The 25,785-nt window shown below is 43.5% G+C and overlaps 1 protein-coding gene across 1 annotated transcript in view; it reads left to right on the top strand.

The window, feature by feature from the left end:
• KCNN2 (potassium calcium-activated channel subfamily N member 2) overlaps positions 1-25,785 on the top strand; it is a 264,003-nt gene that overhangs the window by 205,971 nt on the left and 32,247 nt on the right. Inside the window, exon 5 of the mRNA XM_075324999.1 lies at positions 5,562-5,672. Coding sequence (XP_075181114.1) covers positions 5,562-5,672 — 111 coding nt within the window. The remainder of the gene's footprint in view (positions 1-5,561; positions 5,673-25,785) is intronic.

Below are 25,785 nucleotides of genomic sequence, written 5' to 3'. Positions count from 1 at the left end.
GCGGGTTCTCTGGAAGGAAACGCAATATTGTTTACACGGTTTACAGCTGCCCATTTTTCCTGTCTACGTTCCGTCAAACGAGTATCAATGCGCACACAGTGCTGGAGAAACAGTTCAAAATCCCCTGGAGATTCGGAACGGGCTAACTCGTCCTTGATGGTACCGGACAAACCTTTTCTGAAAACAGACAATAAGGCATTGTTTCCCCAATCGGTGTCTACCACTAACCTCTTGAACTCAGTGGCGTATTCAATGACAGACCGCTTTCCCTGACGTAAGGAAAGGAGAGCCGCTTCAGCGGTAGCACGGCGATTCGGATCATCAAACATTTGTGCCATTGCATTCAGAAAGTCATCCAGGTGATTCAAACGGATGTCCCGATTCTCTATCATGGGATTAGCCCAAGCCAGTGCTCGTGAGGTTAATAACATGATGATACATAACACTTTTGACCGGTCAGAACGGTAATAATCAGAATGTACATCGAAAAACAGTATACATTGATTAACAAATCCACGGAACTGACTACGATCACCATTGAAACGGAATGGGGGTAACCTAGGCATACCGGCAGTTGATACGGACGTAGTGGGAACGGCTTCCTGAGCCTCCACTCTGACTTGCAAATCCTGTATAGCCGGACCCAGTACCTGGTGATCATGGCCCAGCTGTGCCTCCACATCTCTAAGTTTATTCTGCACTGCCTCCATCTCCTGCTGCAAGGAGTTAATCATGGAGAAGAGCTGATCTACTCGTGTCTCAGTCATTGCCCCAGCGAAATCCTCTCAGTGGCCTGAGTATAATGTAATACTTATATATGTTCTGAGGATTTCGATAGCGTAGGGCAATGACAATCAGAGACGAGTTCTTGGTACAAGATATTTTATAATATGTAACCACGGATACACAACGGAAAACACAGCAGTACAAATACACACAATACTTTCCCAAAACGGAGCGAAGGGAATTCCCGGGGCCACGCACCGGACTCCCCCAGGGAGACCACCAGAGCGAACCCCTATACAGGGACTGTCCGGCAATCACCCCGGAAGGCCTAAATGCGCAGCAGCCGGGACACAAGGGGCAAACGGTAAAAGTCCAGGAGTGTCCGTACGGGATGAATGTCCAGAGTGGTTACGAACCAGAGAGAACCGGGCAGAGTGCTAACCGAAGATGGCAGACGGAATCCGGGCACAACTTGAGAAACCGGGTAAGGTCCAGAGTCGGTCGGTCGGTAGTCTTTAGGAGGATCCAAAGGCTAACAGGATTAGCAGCATGAAAGCAGGAGCACACAGCAAGCAGTATACTCAGGCACTGGACTAGGTTTAGAGGCGGCCTTTTAAGCAGCTGGACAGGAAGTAGGGCAACAGAACAGCAAACTCCATGTTAACTGAGGGCAACCTTTTTCAACAGAGAACTGGAAAACCCGGAAACCTGACAGAGGTGGTTTATTAGTCAATGTGTTTCAAAGTATAACAACCTTCTCAGGACCACAAGTGCTCCATGTACTGTAGCTGCTTTTTTTGATGCTGTTCTGTTACAGTGCCTTAACAGCTGCCATAAAATTCGGGCATTTTTAATAAAGGGTTAAAATCTAAGATGTACATAAAATAATTCATACTTAATCAAGACTCCTAGCCTCTAATTTGTACCAGTTTGAAATGCTGCTTACATCTAATGATTGTTATATCCTTAGAATTTAAAGGGGGGTCCATTTTGCCGAATCGGCAAAATTGCAAAATGTTTGTTAAAACAAATAACTTTTCAATCTATCTCTTATTAAAATTCCTTTCTGTTCTCAAGAATGGAGGTATTTTTGATATGATAGGTGACTGTTTGTAGCCTAGTTTACCATCCACTACAGTAAATCATTAGAGGTGGCTGGTTTCCTAGTCAAGAAAGCAAGCTCTGCTCTGACAGCGGCCGGATCACTTGGTCTGGTCAGCTTCGTTCCTACTCTGGTTAGAGTTACAAAATTACGTTGGTTAAAAAAGACAAAAGTCCACTAAGTTGTGTTCTTCACCAGTTATACATTTTCTATTGCTAGATTATTTATAATAATTTAATGCTGCAGAAGGAAAGCGCTCATTTTAGACCTGCGACTCCATACTGCTGGTCTGAACTGCGCAAGCAGGAAGACCGGAAGCAGAAGAGCATAGCGCTCCTAAAAGAAAAAAAGATTAAACAACACCTTTAAATAATGTAAATATCAAATATATACACGTACATTGCATGCATATATAAATATATATCTTATGGCGGTAGAGATGTACAAAACCTATTTTCTACAAATATAGCGCCTTGAAAACGCTATTGATATCAGGTGAACTTTTCCACATATTTTCACTTTAAACCTACAAGCTTATAGGTGATCTGTTAGAAGGCTCAACCCTCCTAAGACCTCTATATGAACATGTAAGACATCTGAATAAAATGTTGCCTTCATATCTGCAATTCGATGTATTATTCCATAGAAATCCATGTTTTTCTTATATATAAATAAGTTGTTCCAGGCTAAGGCAACACATTGACCTGCATGAGAATCTGCCTCCAGGGCTTGTATTAAATAAACGTGGGAGACGTGTAACTAACACAGAACAGTAGAACTTTATCTTCTTATAGACACATTTTCTGCAGCTCTCACTGCTCCACTGTATTACGACAGAATTGCAGCGCTGGCTGACTGTGAGATGGAGGCTGAAGCGGAGAGGAACCTGCAGATGTGTCAGTTATAATCACACACAGCTCTGCAGTGAGGTCAGAGAGCGGCAATCACTTATCATGCTGGTATCTCCTTTTATTTAATATAAGCCCTGGCGGTAGATTCTCATGTAGTGTCCGGCCCATAGCCTGGAACAGCTTATTTACATATAAGAAAAATGTTGATTTCTCTGGAAAAAGACATCAGATCACAGATATAAACCCCTTCTCAACAATGGCTGTACTGGCATATTCTTTATTGCGTTGTGTTCTTGTAAATGGACGTACCAGTATGTCTTGGCAATCATGCGAGCACAGGTGATCGCCACCAGGAGCTCGGCTTGCATGACAGCAAAGACCCAGCTCTCGCAGCCAGGGCCAGTCCACGCGGTGCCCCCAGGTGTTTAACTTCCTAAATGCTGTGATTAATAGAGATGGCAGCATTTAGGACACTGGGATAGGCAGTACGCTCCCCCTTCTACCTGATCCGGACCCACGCGATGTGATCACAAAGTTCTGATTGTTGCCACGGCAACCTGAGGACAAATAGTGACCTCCGGGTTACCTGGCTATGGTGGCCTTTTAAACCATGCCAACAGTAAGGATCTGATAGTGTGACACTGACATGTATAATGTATTGCAATGCAGGTGCATTACAATACATTATACCAATGATCACACTAATAAAAATTACTGTCCCCTATAAGAACTGAATAAAAACAAAAGTTAAAAAAAATGAAAAATATTTTATAAAATCATAAAGTAAAGAACAAAAAAATGAAAAAATATACTAATACATAAGTAGATTTATGTAAAAAAACAACAACAACAAAAGGGGCATATTTATGGTATCACTGTGTCCAGAACAAACTGAGTGATGTCACAGCTGGAGGTTCCCACAGAACCCCACTTGGAACTGCAGGTAAACTGACCTCAGGTGACCTCATTGAAGTCTGTGACCTCACTTCAGTTGAACACATTGAGTTTAATGTGACCTGCTTCTCCTGGCAGAAAACCGCATTTTTTTGTCAAGAGATTCAGATATGGTGCTGAAATTTATACACCAAACTCCTGCACCAGTACTGCATCTCCTGGCAAAAAAACACATCTAAACCTGATGCAGTTTTAATGTGATATTTTGCCAGGAGATGTAGCTTTAGTGCTGAAATTTATACACCAAATTCCTACACCAAATCTGCATCTTCTGGCAAAAAAAATGCATCAAAACATGATGCGGTTTTGATGCGATATTGATGCGTTTTTGCTAGAAAATTCAGCTTTTGTTGCAGTAATTTGATGTATAAATTTCAGCACCAAAACTGTATATCTTGGAGAAAAAAAACGCCCAAGAACGGGTTTGACGCGGTTTCCGTGTGGTTTTCTGCCAGGAGGTGCAAATTTGGTGCAAAAATCTGTTGCAGACTAAAATGTTTTTGTGCGATTTTTTTTTTTTGCCGAGAGATGCAGATTTGGTGCTAAAATTGATACACCAAACTCCTGCATCAAATCTGCATTTCCTGGCAAAAAAAGCATCAAAACTGCATAATCATGCATACGTTTTTTATGATTTTTTTTTTGCCAGGAGATGCAGATTTGGTGCAGGAATATGGTGTATAAATTTCTGGACCAAATCTGCATCTCTTGGCAAAAACACCCCCCATGATTTTCTGCCAGGAGATGCAGGTCTGTGAACTCGGTGACCTCACCTGAGGTGAGGTCACTGAGTTTAATGAGGTCACCTAAGGTTAGTTTACCTGCAGTCACAGGTGGGATACCATAGGAATCTCCAGCTGTGACCACAAATAAACTAAGTGACGTCATCGCTGCGGCTCAGTCAGTCTCTACCTGAAGCCATAGTGTGCAGACATGTTCTGTGCCTGTGCGCTGTGACTTTAGTATGTATGTAGCAGAGCTGGAATCGTCATGGGACTTCTAGTAGATTTTGTCAGGACTAATAAAGAAGTGAAAGAGGGTTTTTTTTTTCTATTTTATTTCAAATTAAGGATTTTTTCAGTGTTTGTGTTTATTTCTTTTCAGTTACAGATTAGTAATGGGGGGTCTCATAGACGCCTCCCATTACTAATCTAGGGCTTAGTGGCAGCTGTCATTAATCCCTTATAATCCGCATTGCCACCACACCAGGGTAATCAGGATGACCCTGGTAAAGTTCCGAGATTATCGCATCCAATGGATGCGACAAATCTGTGCGGCTGCAGGCTGCTATTTTTAGTCTGGCAGGGGGCCCAATAACCATGGGCCTCCCCACCCAGAGAATGCCAACCCCCAGCTGTTGGCTTTCTCATGGCTGGGTATCAAAATTTGTGGGGACCGTACACCGTTTTTTGAAATTATTTATTTAAATAATGACAAAAAGTGCATGTGGTCCCCCTTATTTGTCTTTTACAGCCCAAGACCTCATAAAAATTCTAAATTGCACCTGCTTTAGAGGTAGAAATGGGCCCCATTATCTCTTGGGCCCTTGTGAGGCCACACAGGTTGCACCAATGATATGTCTGCCCTTGTGATGGGGTATAGAAATCTCCGGTACACAAGATTTCAACAGCCAATCCTTTTGTTTTCTGGGAGATAAACTGCTGCCAGACTTGTCCTCTCTAGTACAGAAGACTGGTGTGCACAAGCCAAGAGTTCTTGTGTATGGGGTACTCAAAGATATCTGTCAGCTGGACAATTATCGTTCAGATGACCGCAATGGGTTTTGTATGGGAGGCTGTGCCAAATGCTTTATATATCACATAGGAGTAATTAACGCTGTGTGTATGAAGGGTTTTGAGTTTTAAATTTAGTTTAATGTAGCTCCTGGTACCTCTGAAATGACTTTTCCTTTGTCTTAATGATTTCAGGGCGCTGGTTGCACTGCTCTTGTCGTTGCTGTGGTTGCAAGAAAGCTAGAACTTACCAAAGCAGAGAAACATGTTCACAATTTCATGATGGATACACAGCTCACTAAAAGAGTAAGCAAGCAATGCTAATTTTTGTATTACTATATGAATGTAATGGGTTGGGACATCAATGAAAATATGCATGCAAAAAATGTTTTCAAAACTATGGAGTTCTTGAATCCGTAAAAAATTCCTCATGATATGGTGCATCCCCTAGGCATTGTCTTTATTTACACTTTCTACTGACCATAGCAGGTCTCCTGACATCAACATCCAATTGGCTGCTGACATATTCGATTGAACCTTACCTTCTTGTTCAGACAGATTGTTAAGACTTCAGCTGATCAGCACCTGTTGATTGGCTGCAGTGGTCACGTGACACCTCCACCCCATTTGTTGATGCCAAGAGACCAGTGGGTGACACAGTACAAAGTGGAGACGAAAGGCCCCGTTACACGCTACGATTTATCTGACGATATGTCATTGGGGTCACGGTTTCCGTGACACACTTCCGTCATCGTTACCGACGTTGTTGCGTGTGACACCTACGTGCGACTCCGAACGATCGCAAATAGGTTGAAAATAGTTGATCGTTGACATGTCGTTCAGTTTCAAAATATTGTTCGTCGTTTGGAGCGCAGCAGACATATTGCTACGTTTGACACCCTGCCAACAACGAACAACATCCACACGACCGCCTTGGTCAAACAATATAATCCTGAACGATGTTGCGTCATTTGTGACATGTGTACGTGTGACCGCTACTAAACGACCTGTGATCGCTACTAAACGACCTATGTGCGATCTCGGCAAATCGTAACTACGACCTGGGGGTGTCACATCGCTACTGAGATTGTCAATTAAATCGTAGCGTGTAAAGCGGACTTTAGGCTATGACCTTGAAGAAAAAAGATGGGGTCAGCAGAAAGTCTGTGAGCCTGTCTTCAGTCCCAGTAGAGAACAGTCCTTATCTGAGTGCTTGTGCCTGTTTATTTTAGTGATAGGTGTAAATTTTTGCACCTGGCTACACTTCTTGTTGTAGTTTTATAAATATTAACACACCTATGTCCACAATCCGTGTTTTAAAGCCAATAAGCATATTAATAAACAACTCCCTAGAAAACCAGGCCTTTCTGTATGGCTAAAAATATCTGGATTAATAATAAAATAAGTTAAAAAGCATATGCATGAGGTATATATTGTTGGAGCAGTTCTAACTCCAATTAAAAGTTTCTGGGATTCATTCTGTGGCGCAGGTGAGAATTAAAGAAATATACAGGCATGTGATTTCCAAGACTCTCCAGTCAATTTGATGGACAACAGCTCTTTTATACCCTTCACATTTATGGGCATACCATGCATAAATTTAGGATTTATTTTTTTTACATGAGAGCAAATAGTAGAACACACAACTGCACAATTAGTAAGCACACTCCCTGCATCCACAAAGTTTAGTCACACACCTCAACAAGTCTTTGTTTCAATAAGTTCTCTTGATAACTTACACACCTTCTGAGATTTTTTCAGGCCTTATGACAATTAAGGGGTGGTCTAAAGGCAATTTCATTTAAATTCCTATTTGATGCTATAATTGAAGCTATTTTTTTATACACTTTAATTGAAAATTCCCTATCTACACTAACGGCTATTCTCTTTCCTGTCTAATGACAATTCATTTGAGAATCCCAGTGCATGCTGGGATACTCACACAAAGTGTCATCAGGGGCACAGTCTATGGCAGTGACCGCAGCCTCTGTCCCCCTACCTGAAACAAAGCGTCATCATGGTGCTCCTTTCATGGGCTGGTCTGTCCCTTGGTTCCCATACCTGCTCTGTCCAATATAGCAATTATACCAAAAGTTACTTTGGTGTATCAATCTCTCATGGCTAAAGATAGAGGAGCAGAATGAGAGTAATAATAACTAAAACATAATTTTTAATGACTACGTAAAAATTCACAAATAAATACAAAGTGATAAAAGTTCAAATGTCCTTACAAATAATCATCTATATCATATATCTATTTCAACACAACACAGAATGGGGATGTTGTTATATTTGCATCAGAAGATATCTTGGGAAAGATTTTTAATCCACTCTAATTTAAGGGAACCTGTCAGGTACAATATGCACCCAGAACCACGATAAGTTCTGGATGTATATTGCTAATCCCTGCCTAACCATCCCTGTATACACTAGCATAGATAAAGGGATCTTTAGAAAAAGCATTTCTAAAGATCATTTCTTGTATGCTAATGAGGCCCACGATTAGCACAAGGGCATGAGTTCCCTTAGCTAGCTGGCCCACATGGCATGTTAGCATGCCCCTGTGGTCGTACTAACATGCTAATGATGCACAGCTTCGCCGCACATACCTCACTCTTCATGGCGGCTGGCGGAAGATTGAATCGCACTGCGCATGATCCAGAGTCTCCTGGACTTTCAATCATGTGCACTAAATGGATGCCAGGCGTAATCTTCCCAACTTCAGTGAGGTATAGTCGCATGACAGGAAGTCCCAGGGACTCCAGATCATGCGCAGTGCGCATCCATCCTCTGTCGGCCACCATCCAGAATAAGGTATGTGTGGCAAAGCTGCGCATTCATTAGCATGTTAGTACACCCAGAGGGGCGTGCTAACATGCTAAGGGGGTCAACTGGCCAAGGGAATTCACGCTCTTGGGACTAGTCCCTGGCCTCATTAGCATAGAATAAATGATCTTTAGAAATACCTTTGCTAAAGATCTTTTTATCTATGCTAGTGTATACAGGGACAGTTAGGTAGGGATTAGCAATATGCACCCAGAACTGCTCGTGGTTCTGGGTGCATATTGCACCTGACAAGTTCCCTTTAAGCTCACCCCATTAATTAAACATCAGTTATATGCAAGGTTAATTGTATACAAACTAACCCCAATGATCAGATATCAATTCTAAACAAAGTCAACATATATCCTAACAATCTGTAGCCTTGAGTATCATAAATATATTCAACAGTGGTTGCAATAATTGTCACCCCTTAGTTGAACTATCAATAGATATTAAGACTAATATTTACAGTGGTGATGGATATGTATATATATATATATATATATATATATATATATATATATATCAGAATGGTGAGATTAATAAATATTAGAACTGTCCCACCCATTAAGAAGGTTCAGAAGAGTCAAAGGAAGGATGACGGCACCATAGTCCATCCATCTGTTCACTGCGGTAAATGCTAGCCCTGCAGCAGCGAGCAAACTGACCCTTAGGCCACAAAAGACTCCCGCCCTTACAAGGGCAGTCCCCAACTGACCCTAAAACAACTGTAGCCCTATTAGTCCCTATGTGCCTCCCAAAGTGTTTCCTCCACTAAGATTCATCTGAAGAATTACTTGAAAGACTCAGACAAGTCAATATTTAATGTGTAAAATGTAAAATCTGATGAAATATGGCACCATGCTAGAAATGTAGGGATCTATATAAGTTTACTTACACCATCTCACCCATACAGCAAGATGAGCTAGCCAATTACATATTATACTTCAAATACCAGTAATTCAGGCAAAATATTTATTGTTCGTTAGCCATAGCATACGATATATTCCAGTTATACTAGTGATTTGTGTGGTGCACGAGCTCTAAAGTAAATACATTTCCAGTATATTGTACAGAAACCGGTATAAATCTCTACAGTAATTGAATAATTTAATGAAATTGCTGCATTGGTCCTTCCTGTAAGTATATTCCCGTGCATCTTTCTGGGTAATCCATTTTGCACAGAATTCTATAAAGTATGTTACAATTAGCATGAAGGTTTACTACTTCAGATTGGTGGGCAGCTCTGAGGAGCAGAAATATCGAGGAAGCGTTTATTTTATATATAGATAAAAGACGCTTCAGTTCAGTTCTTATATGCAATCAAGATTATTCTTGTTGCTGAACAACATTTCTGCTTAAAGACGGCCGGTCACCAGGTTAGAGGTGGATGGAGTTTGATCTTATTTTATTCCCCTTGCTCCTATGAGTATTCGCCTTTTTTGTTGTTTGTTTGATATATGGACAGGGTTAAGAGTCATCTTCTTGTCATGAAATGGACAAGTAATCTCATTACCATAAAATGTTATACCTTTCTGATAAAACTGGGGGCAAATGAAACTGGATCACGCCATTGACAGTTGGTGATCAGGACAGCTGACCACTTCTGTACACCGCTCGTCCTGGACATTCCCAATGGAAGTCAGTAGGTCAACTCTTTTTTATCAAGATTTCTTATGTCTAGTTGCAAGCTCGTCTCTATAAGTGATGCTCATGGTTCAAACCAACATAATGTCCCCTAAAACACTATGATATAAAAAGAAAATTATTTGTAAAAAAAAAAATACATATTTCTTTATATATTTTTAATTAGTTAATAAAAAGTGTTACGTTTTGTTAGCTATATTTTCATAATTCTATTCTAGGAGGACACATATATATTTGCTCATACTAGCACTTTTTTGTTAAAGATGTCTCGTCAAATTTTTCCCCTTAATCCCTCCTAATTTCATATGTAATGTAGTGCAACTGTATTTACATACTTACTGACCACTGCCAGAAGGAGGGGGGAATGCATCACGTCCATCCGGTAAGTATAAAAAAAACTACATTCCGCAGTTGCATTCATTAACATGAACAATGTTCTAGAAAAATGTAAAACTGATGCATTTCTGGCAAAGAACGCCCTTAAGTCATGCTATGAATAAGGGCGTTCTTCTCAGATAAGGGTCACTTTTATGTTTTTCCAGACCATTGTTCGTTTTAATGAACTCATCTAAATAATCCTTTTATACTTACCGGATGGACATGCTGCATTCCTCCTCCTTTTTGCTGTTATCATGGTGCTATACCAATTGGAATTAGCATCCTCCGGTTACAAGATCTTCAGCTATTTATATGATCAGCAAGCATGATAAGCTTCTTTTTTGTTTTTGTACTTACTGATCACTATCTATCCTGGTGTCCAGTGCTGTGCTAGTCTTCTCCTGGCCTACATGACCACTGTTCAATTTTGACGGGTCACACTATATGGGGTGGTCCTTCTTTTCCATTGTAAGTCTCTGAGGCTCAAAACGAGGTTTGATAGGCATACATTAAGAAAGCGATTTCCAGTCTACACATGAACCCAAGAGTGAACGACTATTCTGATTTCAGGTCATATTAGCCAGAAGTAAACAAGAGCAGAGCTGGAAACCAAAGAACATGGTGATCCATGTGTACTTTAAAGCAGCATTTTCATATATAACGTAAAGACGATGCTATACTGGCTCTAGGATGCTGAATGTAAGCACAGCTTTTGTTATGAGATTGGAAGTTTTATATCAGAAATATGTGCAAGTAAAGTTCCAGCAATGCACTACAATTTGATTGACAGGTGCACCAGGAAGGGAATATGTGGGTCAGTCTTGATATCTATTCCCACCCCTGTCTGCCAGCGCTGGAATTACCGTCTACGATGGCAACAAGGGGAGGAAGGCGCAGACAGACAGAGGCAGGAATAGATACCAAGACCGACCCACATATTCCCTTCCTGTTGCTCCTATCAATCACATAGCAGTGCATTGCTGTAACTTTACCTGCACATATTTCTGAGATAAAACATCCAATCTCAGAACAAACAGTATGCTTACATTCAGCATCTAGTACCAGTATAGCACTGGCTTTAAATTAAATATGAAAATCCTGCTGGTTGGTTCCCTTTAATAAATTGACTTGACATTGCATAGGTGTTTAGGAGGGAACTGAGGAATAATATGGTTGAGACATACGGTAATTAAATTGCATTAAACTTCAAACAAAGAATTCAGAAAAAAATAAAAGATAATACATGCTTAAAGGAGTATTTCTTAAGAAGCATATACAAAAGAAAAATAAAATAATTTTAGGAAATTCAGTGATTAAAAAGGCTAACATGTTTAAAGGGAACCTGTCACCTAAAAAAACGATATAAACCTGCAAATATGGGGTTAATCTGCAGGTTAATAGCATTTGAAACTTGCCCAGCTCCTGCACATAGAACCCTGTTGGCGGAAGGAAATTAACTTAATTCCTTCTGCCAGCTTTCTAGTTTCAGTTACAGGGGCGGCGCCGATGCGGTTTAGTCACCAATCTGTGTATGGAGAGCATTTGTTGCCACACAGTGAGGGGGGCACGGTTACAGCTGCTGCTCTTCAAACTTAGAGTGATGAATGAGCCTGTGCCGGCGGCGCCCCCGTGACTGAAACCAGAATACTGCTGGGAGGAATAAAGTTAATTTTCTCCCGGCAGCAGGGATCAATGTGCAGGTGACAGGCGAGATTCAAATGCTATTCACCTGCAGATTAACTCTATATCTGCAGGTTAATAGCTTTTTTACAGGTGATAGATTCCCTTTAAAATTTCTAATAGCCAAAATTGATAAACTAAGAAAACTGTAAATCTGAACTTTTTTAGTTTGTTAAAAACATGTATCACTAATGGATTTTGACAAATAATTTTACAAACAGAAGGCTAAAATATAAAATTAGTATGTATTTAACTACAGAACAAAAAGAGGGCAACCTTATGTCTTAACTGAGTTTACTACCAAAGCAAGATGAAAAACATAGCCGAAGAACGTTTCTCCCCTGCTCCTCGTGGACTTAAGTCATGAAAGGAAATTTAATAGTTTGAAATAAGCTGCTTTGAATTGCTGAAATGATTAGGATATCTTACTCCAGATTGATCATGGAACATCAAAACATGAAGGTCAAGGAAAGTGAGTGACTCGATTGAGCTTTGATATGCTGAATGGATATTCTTTCAACTAGTGACCTGATGGAATGAGATGAGGATCAGTCTCTCTTAATAACAACTGGAACTCGACATTGAGTTTTCAAAGACATACAGATTGTTTGAGAAGAACATTTAGTGCCCTGTGGGATAGAGTTGTAATCGTCATTAATTCTCCATCAATAGTTCCAGGCATTTTTACCCAATACAGATTTTGAGACATTAGTTAAAAAACAACTTCACCACAGGCTATTGATTTTCATCATGTAACGGTTTTTTGTACTAATCTGGAATGAATTCCTATTAAAATATGTAATAACTTCCACTAATTAATGTTCAGCCACAAAATAGGATGGAAAAAGCTTTAAGGGTTATGTTTGAATACGTTATAGACTCTTCATTTATTTACACACACAAGTTATCCTCTTCTGTCTGGTATAAACCAGTTATCCACCGATTTCTGAGATGGCTACCATCACAACTATTGCAGCCGGGGCAGACTGAGAGCGATCTGAGCCTATGAGCATTTACCCTTTCACCACCTTGTGATTTTGCAAATTTTTGCGCTTTCATTTTTTCCCTCCTTTTTTCCAAGAGCCATTATTAGTGTTGAACAAGTAGTTGACTATTCGTACTCGCTATACTGTTAGTGAGTACTGTCCGCTACTCGCATATTCGTTACGAGTAGTGGGTGCAATGTAACTCAATGGGAAATGCTCGCTAAGTAGTGAGTAACCCGAAAGCCGTACTTTTCGTGTGAGTAGTGAATAGTACTGCTTTCGGATTACTCTCTACGTAGCGAGTATTTCCCATTGACTTACATTGTGCCCGCTACTTGTTACTAATATGCGAGTAGCGGACTGTACTCGCTAATAGCATATGAATAGTCAGCTACTCGCCGAACACTAGCGATAACTTTTTTACTTTTCCGTCAATATAGCTGCATGAAGGCTTTTTGTGGGACAAATTGTACTTTTGAATGACACCTTTCATTTTATTCTATAGTGTACTGGTAAACAGGGGAAAACATTCCAATTGCGATGAAATTGCAAAAAAAGTGTGCAATTGCACAATTTTTTTATTTTTTTTTCTGTTTGTTTTTCTTATTTACCATATTCCCTACATAGTAAAATTGACCTGGCAATATGATTCTTTAAGTCAGTACAAGTATTTAGATCCCAAACATTTATAGTTTGTTTGTTTTTTTTATTTCAGTGGTGAAAAAAAAATCAGAAGTTTGTAAAAAAAAAAATTTTACTTTTGTTGCCATTTTCTGAGAGCCATAACTTTTTTTTGCGGGATCTGGGGCTCAATGACGGCTACCGTATTTTTCGGACTATAAGACGCACCAGACCATAAGACGCACCTTGGTGTTAGAGGAGGAAAATAAGAAACTAAAATTTTAAGCAAAAAATGTGATCATGTCACATTGTTATGGGGCGAGGATCTGCTGCAGATACTGTTATGGGGGTAATGTCCCCAAATTCTCTAACTCAGGTACCCTATCCTGGTAATGATCCTCCTGCCTTGTGTATAGATATGTCCCTCATCCTGGTATAGCCCACATCCTGCTATATACTGCCTTCATGCTATGTACTGCCATCCTGGTATGTGCTCCCATCCTGCTATATACCCCATCCTGGCATATGGCCGCATCCTGCTATATACCCTCATCCTGCTATATACCCCCATCCTGGTGTGTGCTCCCATCCTGCTATATACCCCCATTCTGCTATATACCCCCATCCTGCTATATACCCCCATCCTGGTATGTGCTCCCATCCTGCTATATACCCCCACCCTGCTATATACCCCCACCCTGCTATATACCCCCATCCTGCTATATACCCCATCCTGCTATATGCCGTCATCCTGCTATATGCCATCATCCTGCTATATACCCCCACCCTGCTATATACCCCCACCCTGCTATATACTCCCATCCTGCTCATAATATACCCCCATCCTGGTATATGTTATCATCCTGCTATATATTCCTATCCTGCTATATGGCCGCATCCTGTGGCACACAAAAAGAAATAAACGTTTATACTCACCTTTCCTTGCTCCACGCAGCATCGCTCCTCCTCCTGTCTGTGCCAGCAGCAGTGCCGCTGGAGTGTGGAGCCAGCCACGATCCCTGCAGCATCACGAAGTCCTCCTGCCTGTGCCGACCGCTGCTGTGTGTGGACATGTGCGAACAGTGATGACGTCATCCCTGTGAGCACTGCTAGTCACCACACACAGCCGCGGCCAGCAGACAGGAGGAGATTGCGATGCTTCAGGGATCGTTGTCGGTGAATATACTGATTCACTACACCCCGCGCTGATGATGATGCGCGGGGAGCAGTAAATACAGCCACACATGATCACTCCAGGCTCTAGTTGCCAGGGGTGATCATGCGGCCCGGCTTTTAAATATGCGCGCATCCCCCGCCCATCATCCCACCCACCTGTCAGTGCCGTCTTCAGCACTGAGAGATTGGCGGGAGGATGGGCGTGCATATGAAATGAGCGGGCCCACGTGGTCATGGCAGGCTGCTGCAGCCTGCTCATGCCCCCGATGACCCGCTCCACCGCAGCACCCTCATTCCCCGCAGCCCTATATACAGACTATAAGACGCACCCACCACCTTCCCCCAACATTTCGGGGGGGAAAAGTGCGTCTTATTGTCCGAAAAATACGGTACTTCTTTGCGCCCCAAGCTGACGTTTTTACTAATGCTAATCAGATTAATTTATTTTATATTTTGTTAGATCGGACACTTTTGAACGCAGCAATAACAAATAAGTGTATTTTATGTTATTATTGCTTTATTTTCAATGGGACAAAAAAGGGGGGGATTTAAACGTTTGTATTTTTTTATTTTTGTGATTTTTTAAAACTTTATTTTTTACTTTTTATTGTAGTTACAAATAGAGATGAGCGAACTGGTCCCGGTTCGGCTCGAGGTCGGTTCGCCGAACAGAGGTCCCGTTCGAGTTCGGCTCGTCGAACGTTCGACGAACCGAACTCGAACTGCATAGGAAACAATGGCAGGCAATCACAAACACATAAAAACACCTAGAAAACACCCTCAAAGGTGTCCAAAAGGTGACAAACAACTCACAACACAACACAAACACATGGGAAAGTGACAAGGACATATACTCATGCGAAAACAAAACAGCTGGACAAGGAAAAAGAGGAGGACACACAGATATATGAGTATATGCAAGGAAACATCGATTCCATTATTGTGCAACTTGAGCCCTGCTCATTTTAGGCTTCCAATCTGGATAAATTGCCTGAGCTCGCCACGTACGCCTTGGGGATCTTGTCATGTCCTGCAGCCAGCGTTCTCTCGGAACCTGTCTTCAGTGCTGCTGGGGGTCTGCTGGCAGATAAGCACACGCGTCTGTCCACTGACAATGTGGACATGGCTCTCAGAGGACTTTCCTTCCCCTGGGTCAGCCAGGGGAGGCGAAAGGCACGCGTATTTTTGAGAGTGTTTCATGCAAAGCATCTTTTTCATCTTGAAAATGGGGGTCAACTGATGCCAGTCAAGTGGGGTGTGTGTGGCCCAATTAGTGGAAACGAGGGAGACTGTAGTTGGAGTCCCCTCGCTGTGTTTCTAAAAGAACCAAGATGAACAAGTCATGGCTCTCAGAGGACTTTTCTTCCCCTGGGTCAGCCAGGGGAGGCGAAAGGCACGCGTATTTTTGAGCGTGCTTCATGCAAAGCATCTTTTTCATCTTGAAAATGGGGGTCAACTGATGCCAGTCAAGTGGGGTGTGTGTGGCCCAGTTAGTGGAAACGAGGGAGACTGTGGTTGGAGTCCCCTCGCTGTGTTTCTAAAAGAACCAAGATGAACAAGTCATGGCTCTCAGAGGACTTTTCTTCCCCTGGGTCAGCCAGGGGACGGGAAAGGCACGCGTATTTTTGAGAGTGCTTCATGCAAAGCATCTTTTTCATCTTGAAAATGGGGGTCAACTGATGCCAGTCAAGTGGGGTGTGTGTGGCCCAGTTAGTGGAAACGAGGGAGACTGTGGTTGGAGTCCCCTCGCTGTGTTTCTAAAAGAACCAAGATGAACAAGTCATGGCTCTCAGAGGACTTTTCTTCCCCTGGGTCATCCAGGGGAGGCGAAAGGCACGTGTATTTTTGAGAGTGCTTCATGCAAAGCATCTTTTTCATCTTGAAAATGGGGGTCAACTGATGCCAGTCAAGTGGGGTGTGTGTGGCCCAGTTAGTGGAAACGAGGGAGACTGTGGTTGGAGTCCCCTCGCTGTGTTTCTAAAAGAACCAAGATAAACAAGTCATGGCTCTCAGAGGACTTTTCTTCCCCTGGGTCAGCCAGGGAACGGGAAAGGCACGCGTATTTTTGAGAGTGCTTCATGCAAAGCATCTTTTTCATCTTGAAAATGGGGGTCAACTGATGCCAGTCAAGTGGGGTGTGTGTGGCCCAGTTAGTGGAAACGAGGGAGACTGTGGTTGGAGTCCCCTCGCTGTGTTTCTAAAAGAACCAAGATAAACAAGTCATGGCTCTCAGAGGACTTTTCTTCCCCTGGGTCAGCCAGGGGATGGGAAAGGCACGCGTATTTTTGAGAGTGCTTCATGCAAAGCATCTTTTTCATCTTGAAAATGGGGGTCAACTGATGCCAGTCAAGTGGGGTGTGTGTGGCCCAGTTAGTGGAAACGAGGGAGACTGTGGTTGGAGTCCCCTCGCTGTGTTTTACATGCTTTTAGAAGGGCATGACATGGCTTGGAGGTTGACTTTCAGCATCTGCAAACTGTTGGCTACCAAAATGCTGCCTTTCCAACACCTGTGGTTATAGACAATGAGGAACATACTGATGAAGATGAGACGCAGATACCCGATTGGGATGACAACTTAAATATTCGGTCAGGGCAAGAAGAGGCTCGGTCTGAGGGGGAGGGGAGTGCAAACACAACAATTGATGATGAAGTTCTAGATCCCACCTACTGTCAACCCACAGTCAGACACTCGAGGAGGTCAACAGAGGCGGTGGAGGAGGATGCAACCGACGACGAAGTTACCTTGCGCCTTCCTGGACAGAGTCGGAGCACTGGTAGCACGTCTACAACTGCATCCTCAGCCACCACTCTGCCTCTGAGCATTATTCGGGGTGGATCAACAGGTCGCATGGCCTCTAAGCCTTGCCTAGCCTGGTCCTTTTTTGACATAGAAAAAGATCGCCCAAATTATGTGATCTGTAAAATTTGTCATGGTTCTCTTAGTAGAGGTCAAAACCTCAGCAGTTTGACAACTTCTTCCATGAATCGTCACATGAATAAATATCATATGGCCCGGTGGGAAGCTCACCCTGCTGCAATGCGGCCTAGCAGAGCGAACCATCCACCGCCTGCCCCTTCCAGTGCATCCGCGCGCTCGTCATCTTCTAGGACTGTGGGGACAGCTGTCACACCTGTTTTTCCACCCACAACTTCCACCACTGTAACCGCAACAGGCAGTTTGCTTGGTAGGTCGTCAGTTGGTTTGGAAGGGGAAACAAGTGAGTGTGTACAGCTCTCTCAGACATCGATAGCACCAACGTTGGATGAAGGCAACATCATGTCTCCGCCTGCACTTTCCTCACAAACCTGCATTTTTCCAGGGACACCCTACTCAACACCGTCTACACACAGCAGCCAGATCTCTGTCCCTCAGATGTGGTCAAATAAAAGGCCACTTCCTGCGACCCATGACAAAGCTAAGAGGTTGACTCTATCCCTCTGTAAGCTGTTGGCTACCGAAATGCTGCCTTTCCGCCTAGTGGACACACAGGATTTTAGAGACCTTATGTCTGTCGCTGTGATCCAGTACAAGATGCCCAATCACCACTGCTTCTCCAAGAAAAGCATGCCCGCGCTACACCAGCATGTCGCACACAACATCACCACTTCCTTGAGAAACTCTGTGTGCGACAGGGTGCATTTCAACACAGATACTTGGACCAGTAAGCATAGACAGGGTCATTACATGTCACTGACTGGGCACTGGCAAACTATGGTGAGAGATGGAGAAGGGTCTGCTGTACAAGTCTTGCCGTCCCCACGAGTTGTTTCAATTCTTCTTCTGTATGTAGAAGTTAATACGCTGCTTCTGCCTCTTCAACCTCGTGTGGGTCCTCCACCTTGGCGCAAACCCTGTGTGGTCAGGCCACCCTTCCTTGTAACTGCGCACAAGGACTACCACACACCTCCTTACTATGCTGGCAGCAGAGCTCAATGCCATCAGGCGGTCAAAGTTTTACTTTGAAATGTATGGGAAATGTGAGTCACACCGCTGAGAAGTTGTGGACGGTTAGCTCTGGATACCGAGTTTCATCAATGGTTGTCTCCACTCAACCAGCAGCCAGGGAAGGCCGGGTGCGACAATGATGCAAACATGGGTGCGGCCCTTCGCTGTGACAATGTGACACACATGGCTTGTGTGGTTCACGTGTTGAACCTGGTTGTCCAGCAATTTTTAAAGCACTATCCTGGCCCACATGGCCTTCTGCAGAGAGCACGGTGTAACGCCTTCCTTGATCCACACACTCAGATGGGCTGTTAATGATAGGCTAGAGGGAAGCCACTCACCAAGCAGGACCCCTAGAACCCTGAAACCCTTTAACCCCTATACAGGGATTAGGAATTGCACAGGGCCCAAGGTGATTAATACCTGTGGAAGGCTGCAGTTCCAGAGAATAGTAGTCAGGCAGGGTCAAAACATTAATTGAGGAACAGGAACAGAATGGGACGGCCAGGACTTAATCAGAAAACAAGCAGAGGTGAAATGCGGATCGGCCAACAAGGTACATAAACAGCAAGCAGGAAAAGTAGTCAGGTAACAAGCACACAAAATCATAAAACTGAACTGGGGGTAAAAGTAACCAGAGGTCATAGCTATGTCTGGCAGTGGTCTGCAGACAGGATGGGCATAAAAAAGGGTGTGGTGTCTTCCCATTGGTTGTAGCTGAATGATGGTATTTCATCTGTGAGATACCCACCAGCTACATTCAGCCAGAGATTCTGCATCTGTCAAGGTAATGCAGCCCAGTGGGTGAGCATAACCTGCATCCACCTGCGCCACTGGCATCGACTCCTCTCCCATCATCAGCACTATTCATGAAAGGAACACGTTGTCACCTGGCGACCGGAGTACAAATTGACGGAGCGGACTCCGTTGGTGACTTAACAGCCGTGTGCGGCAATGATGCAAACCTGGCTGCGGGCCATCGTCAGGGCAATGTGACACACGTGCCTTGTATGGCTCACGTGTTGAACCTAATTCTCAAGCAATTTTTAAAACACCATCACGGCCTACATGGCCTTGTGCAGCGTGCACGCTCGCTATGTGCTCACTTCCATCGTGCGCACACAGCAGCTCAACAACTTTCGTCGCTACAGAAGTCTTTAGGTCTGGTGGTTAAACGCCTGAAATGCGATGTGCCCACACGCAGGATTTTGAATCTGCACATGTTGCAGCGTTTGTGGCAGCACCGCCGAACCCTGCTGCAATACGTTATGACATATAGCCTGGGATAACTTGATCCAGAGGTGGTGCAGATCACGCTGCTGGAGTGGTGTCAGATCAAGGACCTATGCACCCTGCTACACAGTTTACAAATGTCGACGAAGATGTTTAGCACTGGCAATGTCATTCTCAGCGTGACAATTCTGGTCATCTACATGATGGAGCGCACTGTAATTATTATTCGGAGTCAGGTGTTGGGACAAGAGGAAGGGGAGGAAGTACAGGAGGAGTCATATGCGGAAGGGATAACAAGATCTACGAGGTCCAGATGGTCAGCGGCACCTATGCGGCAGTCATGGTGAGGGAGAGGGATTAACAAGGGCGCATAGTATCAGCAAAAAGTGTTGAGGAAGGTGCAGGAGCCCATGAAGAAATGGAGGACGAACTGGCGATGGGCATGGAAGACTCAGCAGATGAGTGAGAGCTTGCTCACATTTCGGTTGTGCGAGGTTGTGGGGAGAGGGCAGAGGAAGGAGGCACGATTCTCACCTCTCTGCCACCAACACACCAAGGACTTGGTCCTCCTGGATGCACAAGACACATGAGCGGCTTCTTGCTGCACTACCTACAACATGACCCTCGGATTGTACGAATTCAAAGTAATCCAGAATACTGGGTTGCCACACTGTTACATCCCCGGTACAAGACAAAATTTGGCAAAATAATTCCTGCCATAGAAATGGACGCACGTATACAGGAGTATCTGCAGAATGTGGTACGCAATCTTAGATCTACTTTTCCACTAAACACCAGTGCTGCACAGAGTGAATCTCAACGCTTTGTCATGAATAGGAGGAAATGGTCTTTTACTTGTCCACATCGGAGGGACCGAGGGATGGCTGCTGTGCTGAGATGGCGTTGAGTACGGTGTCCCTGCAGAGTTGCACTTTTGGTCATATACCAAAATGAGTTGAAAAAGGACAGATGCTGGTGGAAAGGGGAACAGTTGTGTTGGAAAGGGGAAAAAAGTTTTTGTCCGTGGATTTTGTGGTTAAGCAACAATAACATTTGCTGAAGAAACACCATCTGTTACAGTGGGACTGGCAGATTTGGATAAAGTGGTATATACTATGTTACCGCTATATAACGAAAATTAATAAGAAAAGAAAGAGAAAGGTATATATCCCCATCAGCAGTCAGTGTCCACCGTGCTCCCAGTTGGAAAAGGAGAGGTTGGCAACTGGAAGGTTTGGTGGAGGATACAGAGCTGTGTGGCTATGAAACTAATAGTAGCCTGAACCGAGTTAGACGCCATTCGGATCTGGAGACTGTGAGCCCTATTAGCGTCACAGGGTCCACATGCCCACCCAGCCCAGGAACTCCCTGTTAACAACACAGGGGCCATTGAGTACGCTGACCGTGTGCGTAGGGGCACACCTGTGGACAGCAGGCGCATCAGCAGCAGCAGGCCTGTTAATGCCACTGGGCTGCACAAGCAGGACTGGTAGGACAGGAGCTGGTCTTAACCGTTCTGCGTTACCAACTGTGGTGGTGGCCTGCATCGACACCCTATCCCTGCCTACCTCTGGCCTAAAGCCGCAATGGGTTCAACACATGGAGGTGTGCTCTTTCGGAGCATAATAGAAGACTGCGCACCTCCTTGTTGGCTCCAGCCCCTTTTATAACCTGGGTCCGCCCCAAACCAGGGTGAACCACAATGCACCTCCTGGAGACAAAAGCAGAGTGACACGTCATGAGTGGCATAACTAGCGTCCTATTTGGAACCGCAACTTCAATGATGACCTCATGGCTGCCATGACCCAAACACCTCACCAGTCATCGTCTGACCATCAATAATGCGGTGAAAAGTCATAGGGGTGGGCCTCTGCAAGCCATTTGGGAGGACACCTGATGCCCTGTGGTCTATATGTGCCCCCCCACATCAGGGGCAGGGCCAAAGAGTTCATTACCGGACCTAGTCTCTGATGCAGTAAGTGCCTGAGCATGCTCAGTAGCATGAAATACAGTCTCTGAAAAAAGACTATCAGCTTTAGCATGGTGTCTAGGCACAAAACAGGACTTAGACCCGGCACGGAATGCAAGCAACTGTGCAAAGAGGCTTTTCACACTTAGTGTGGGAGCATGCGCTGTATCCCGAAATGAAGACTTAGCGTCAGGAATAACACAGTCAGGCTGAGCATACTCACTAGGCGAAACACTGTAATTAGGCTGCAGCTGGGGTAAATCGGCACACGCATGCGCACTAGCTGCCTCTCCACACTTAGACGTGGAGGGGAAATTGCTCTTGGAGATGCTGTCTATGAACAGAAGGAAAAGCTAAAGGAAGCCTGACTTTCTATCCCTCCGAATTATCAAATGCAGCAATGAATTCCATGAGTTTGCTATAACATTAGCGTAGCAAAATGTGCATGAGGGTGTCATGTAGAGGTGCTATAAATAGCTTGTCACCAGTGGGGCACTAATGGAATACAACAGCCAGTTCTATGATGCCACTAAATGGCAGTATTTTTTGCTATCATTATAGCTTATTAAAAACAGAGCAGGAGGGTGTCTTGCAGAGGTGCTAGAAATAGCTTGGCACCAGTGGGGCACTAATGGAATACAACAGCCAGTTCTATGATGCCACTAAATGGCAGTATTTTTTGCTATCATTATAGCTTATTAAAAACAGAGCAGGAGGGTGTCATGCAGAGGTGCTGCACATAGATTTGCACTAGTGTGACTAGACAAAAGTCCAATAGCCACGTTTAGGATGCCACTAGGTACACTGACTGTTTGCTAGTATAATGGCTTAGTTAAAAAGAGTTTGAGTGTGCAATACAGGCAGACGTGCTGCAAATATCTTTACAATAGTGTGAATAGACAAAAGTACAATAGCCACTTCTTGTATGCCATTAGGTACACTGACTGTTTGCTAGTATAATGGCTTAGTTAAAAAGAGTTTGAGTGTGCAATGCAGGCAGACGTGCTGCAAATATCTTTACAATAGTGTGAATAGACAAAAGTACAATAGCCACGTTTAGGATGCCACTAGGTACACTGACTGTTTGCTAGCATAATGGCTTAGTTAAAAAGAGTTGGAGTGTGCAATGCAGGCAGACGTGCTGCAAATATCTTTACAATAGTGTGAATAGACAAAAGTACAATAGCCACGTTTAGGATGCCACTAGGTACACTGACTGTTTGCTAGTATAATGGCTTAGTTAAAAAGAGTTTGAGTGTGCAATGCAGGCAGACGTGCTGCAAATATCTTTACAATAGTGTGAATAGACAAAAGTACAATAGCCACGTTTAGGATGCCACTAGGTACACTGACTGTTTGCTAGCATAATGGCTTAGTTAAAAAGAGTTGGAGTGTGCAATGCAGGCAGACGTGCTGCAAATATCTTTACAATAGTGTGAATAGACAAAAGTACAATAGCCACGTTTAGGATGCCACTAGGTACACTGACTGTTTGCTAGTATAATGGCTTAGTTAAAAAAAGTTGGAGTGTGCAATGCAGGCAGACGTGCTGCAAATATCTTTACAATAGTGTGAATAGACAAAAGTACAATAGCCACGTTTAGGATGCCACTAGGTACACTGACTGTTTGCTAGTATAATGGCTTAGTTAAAAAGAGTTTGAGTGTGCAATGCAGGCAGACGTGCTGCAAATATCTTTGCACTACTGTGACTACACAAAAGTCCAATAGCCACGTTTAGGATGCCACTAGGTACACTGACTGTTTGCTAGTATAATGGCTTAGTTAAAAAGAGTTGGAGTGTGCAATGCAGGCAGACGTGCTCTGCAAATGTCTTTGCACTAGTGGGACTATAGCAAAGTCCAATAGCCACGTTTAGGATGCAACTAGGTACACTGAGTGTTTGCTAGTATAATGGCTTAGTTATAATGAGTTGGAGTGTGCAGAGGACAGGAGGGTACAGTGCCAGGATTGTGGGGCTCTGGGTAGAGGAATGGAAGCCTGCCTTTCTATTCCCTCCTAATGGTGAAATGCAGCGACGAAATCCCTGACCTTGGCTACACAGACGCTGTCTCTGTTTTCAGGACCTGTCACCTATAGCTCTCTGACCCTGCCGGTTTGAGCCCTTAAAAAGACTGATAGAAAGTGCTCTCCCTAAGCTGTCTAACGCTGTGTATGGAGCGCATACAGCTGTATCGGCGATAGGACTCAGGAGGACGGAGCTGCGACAGTGATGTCTGACACCAAAGACGCAGAAGAGATAATGGCGTCCTGGAGGAAAATGTCCGGTTTTATAATGCAGGGACATGTGACATGGACATCCTATCACACATGCCGTTGCTTCTCTGGCTAAAAGTCCACTTAGCTGTGTGTGTGTCTGGGATTGGCTGACATGCTGGCCCGCCCCACTACACGCGCGCGCTTTGGGAAGGAAGACAAGGAAAAAAAAAAAAATGGCGATCGCCATTATAGAAACAGCAGTGATCTGAAGGCGCTGTTCACGCACACTATACACTGAAATGTCATAATAGTGTGAGTCACAGAGTGACTTACACTATTACAGCGGAAACCAAGCTAGGAATCAGCTGTTTTTTTGCTGCTAGAACCGTTCTCGAACGTTTCTAGAACTATCGAGCTTTTGCAAAAAGCTCGAGTTCTAGTTCGATCTAGAACAGGCCCCAAAATCACTCGAGCCTAGAACTGGAGAACCACGAACCGCGCTCAACTCTAGTTACAAATAATGTAAAAAATGTCAGCCTCTAGTTGTGCAAACCTGGTAGAGACCAAAAGACTTGCAGCAATGATTGCAGCGAAAGATGGTCTTAGAAAGTACTGACTCGGGGGGCTGAATACAAATTGCACGTCACAATTCTCAGATTTTATATATACAATATTTAGAAAATCATGTACTTTACACTTCACAATTACTTGCTACTTAATGTTAGTATATCACACAAAGTCTCAATAAAATGCATTTAAGTTTGTGGGTGTAACATAAAAATTGTGGAAAAATTCACAGATATGAATACTTTATGAATATTTTTATAGTTTGTATGCTTTTTGGGGTGAAATGTTGCAAACACATTCCTGAAAACAAAACCTCTAGTTGAGGAGTGCATCCTTTAAACCCTTAAATGGGGGTTTCCACTACACTAAAAATGAAACTTTGTGGGCCTGGGGGGGTGTAATATAAACATTTCTCACCTTCTTGATGGATGCAGCTGTGTCCCCAACTGACAGCTCCAACTGATCAGTGGGCACTGATTGTCTGCAGCTTTTATGTGATGCCCCCCACTATATGTTAAGGTCAGCAGGGAAGCAATCTGCAATTGCGGGAATAAGCACCCATACGGGAGGTGAGCACATTTTGTTTTATTACACACACTGTACTCACAGATATTCATTGTTAATGTGATGGCAAACCCCTTCAATGTCCAGACATTTTTAGATTTTTGTTCACATGGCAGTTTAATGTCCCTAATTTTCACTTATTCATTTATTCTTTTCATGTCAAAGTAATTCCTAATCCATTTTGTGTCACATACTTCTATTGTGTGACAACGTTTCTCAGAAATGTTTTTTTTTTGTAAAATGTATAAATGAACATTGCAGCCAATCACTGCCTAAGTAGTCAATTGTCGCACTAAGCCAGAATGTCTGTGGAAAAGGGAGGGTTAAAATATTTAAAGGGAACCTGTCAGCAGGTTTTTGCCTTATCATCTGAAAGCAGCATAATATAGAGATAGATACCCTGATTCCAGTGATTTGTCACTTAGTTTACTGTGTGCAGAATTTCTGAGACAATCAGAGTTTTTAGATTTAGCAATGCAACAGAGCTGAAAAGCTGCACCCGCTAACACCCGGCTCCCTGTATACAAAATCATTACAGAGTGAGGAATTGCTAATCAGAGAAGGTTGCGTGCTGGACTGCCAGGCACAAAGCAATGTAGTCCTGCAATGA

This window comes from Anomaloglossus baeobatrachus, chromosome 1, assembly GCF_048569485.1.
Source record: "Anomaloglossus baeobatrachus isolate aAnoBae1 chromosome 1, aAnoBae1.hap1, whole genome shotgun sequence".
Lineage (NCBI taxonomy): Eukaryota > Metazoa > Chordata > Amphibia > Anura > Aromobatidae > Anomaloglossus > Anomaloglossus baeobatrachus.
The sequence above is the reverse complement of the archived record's forward strand: the minus strand, read 5'-3'. Positions and strand labels throughout refer to the sequence as shown.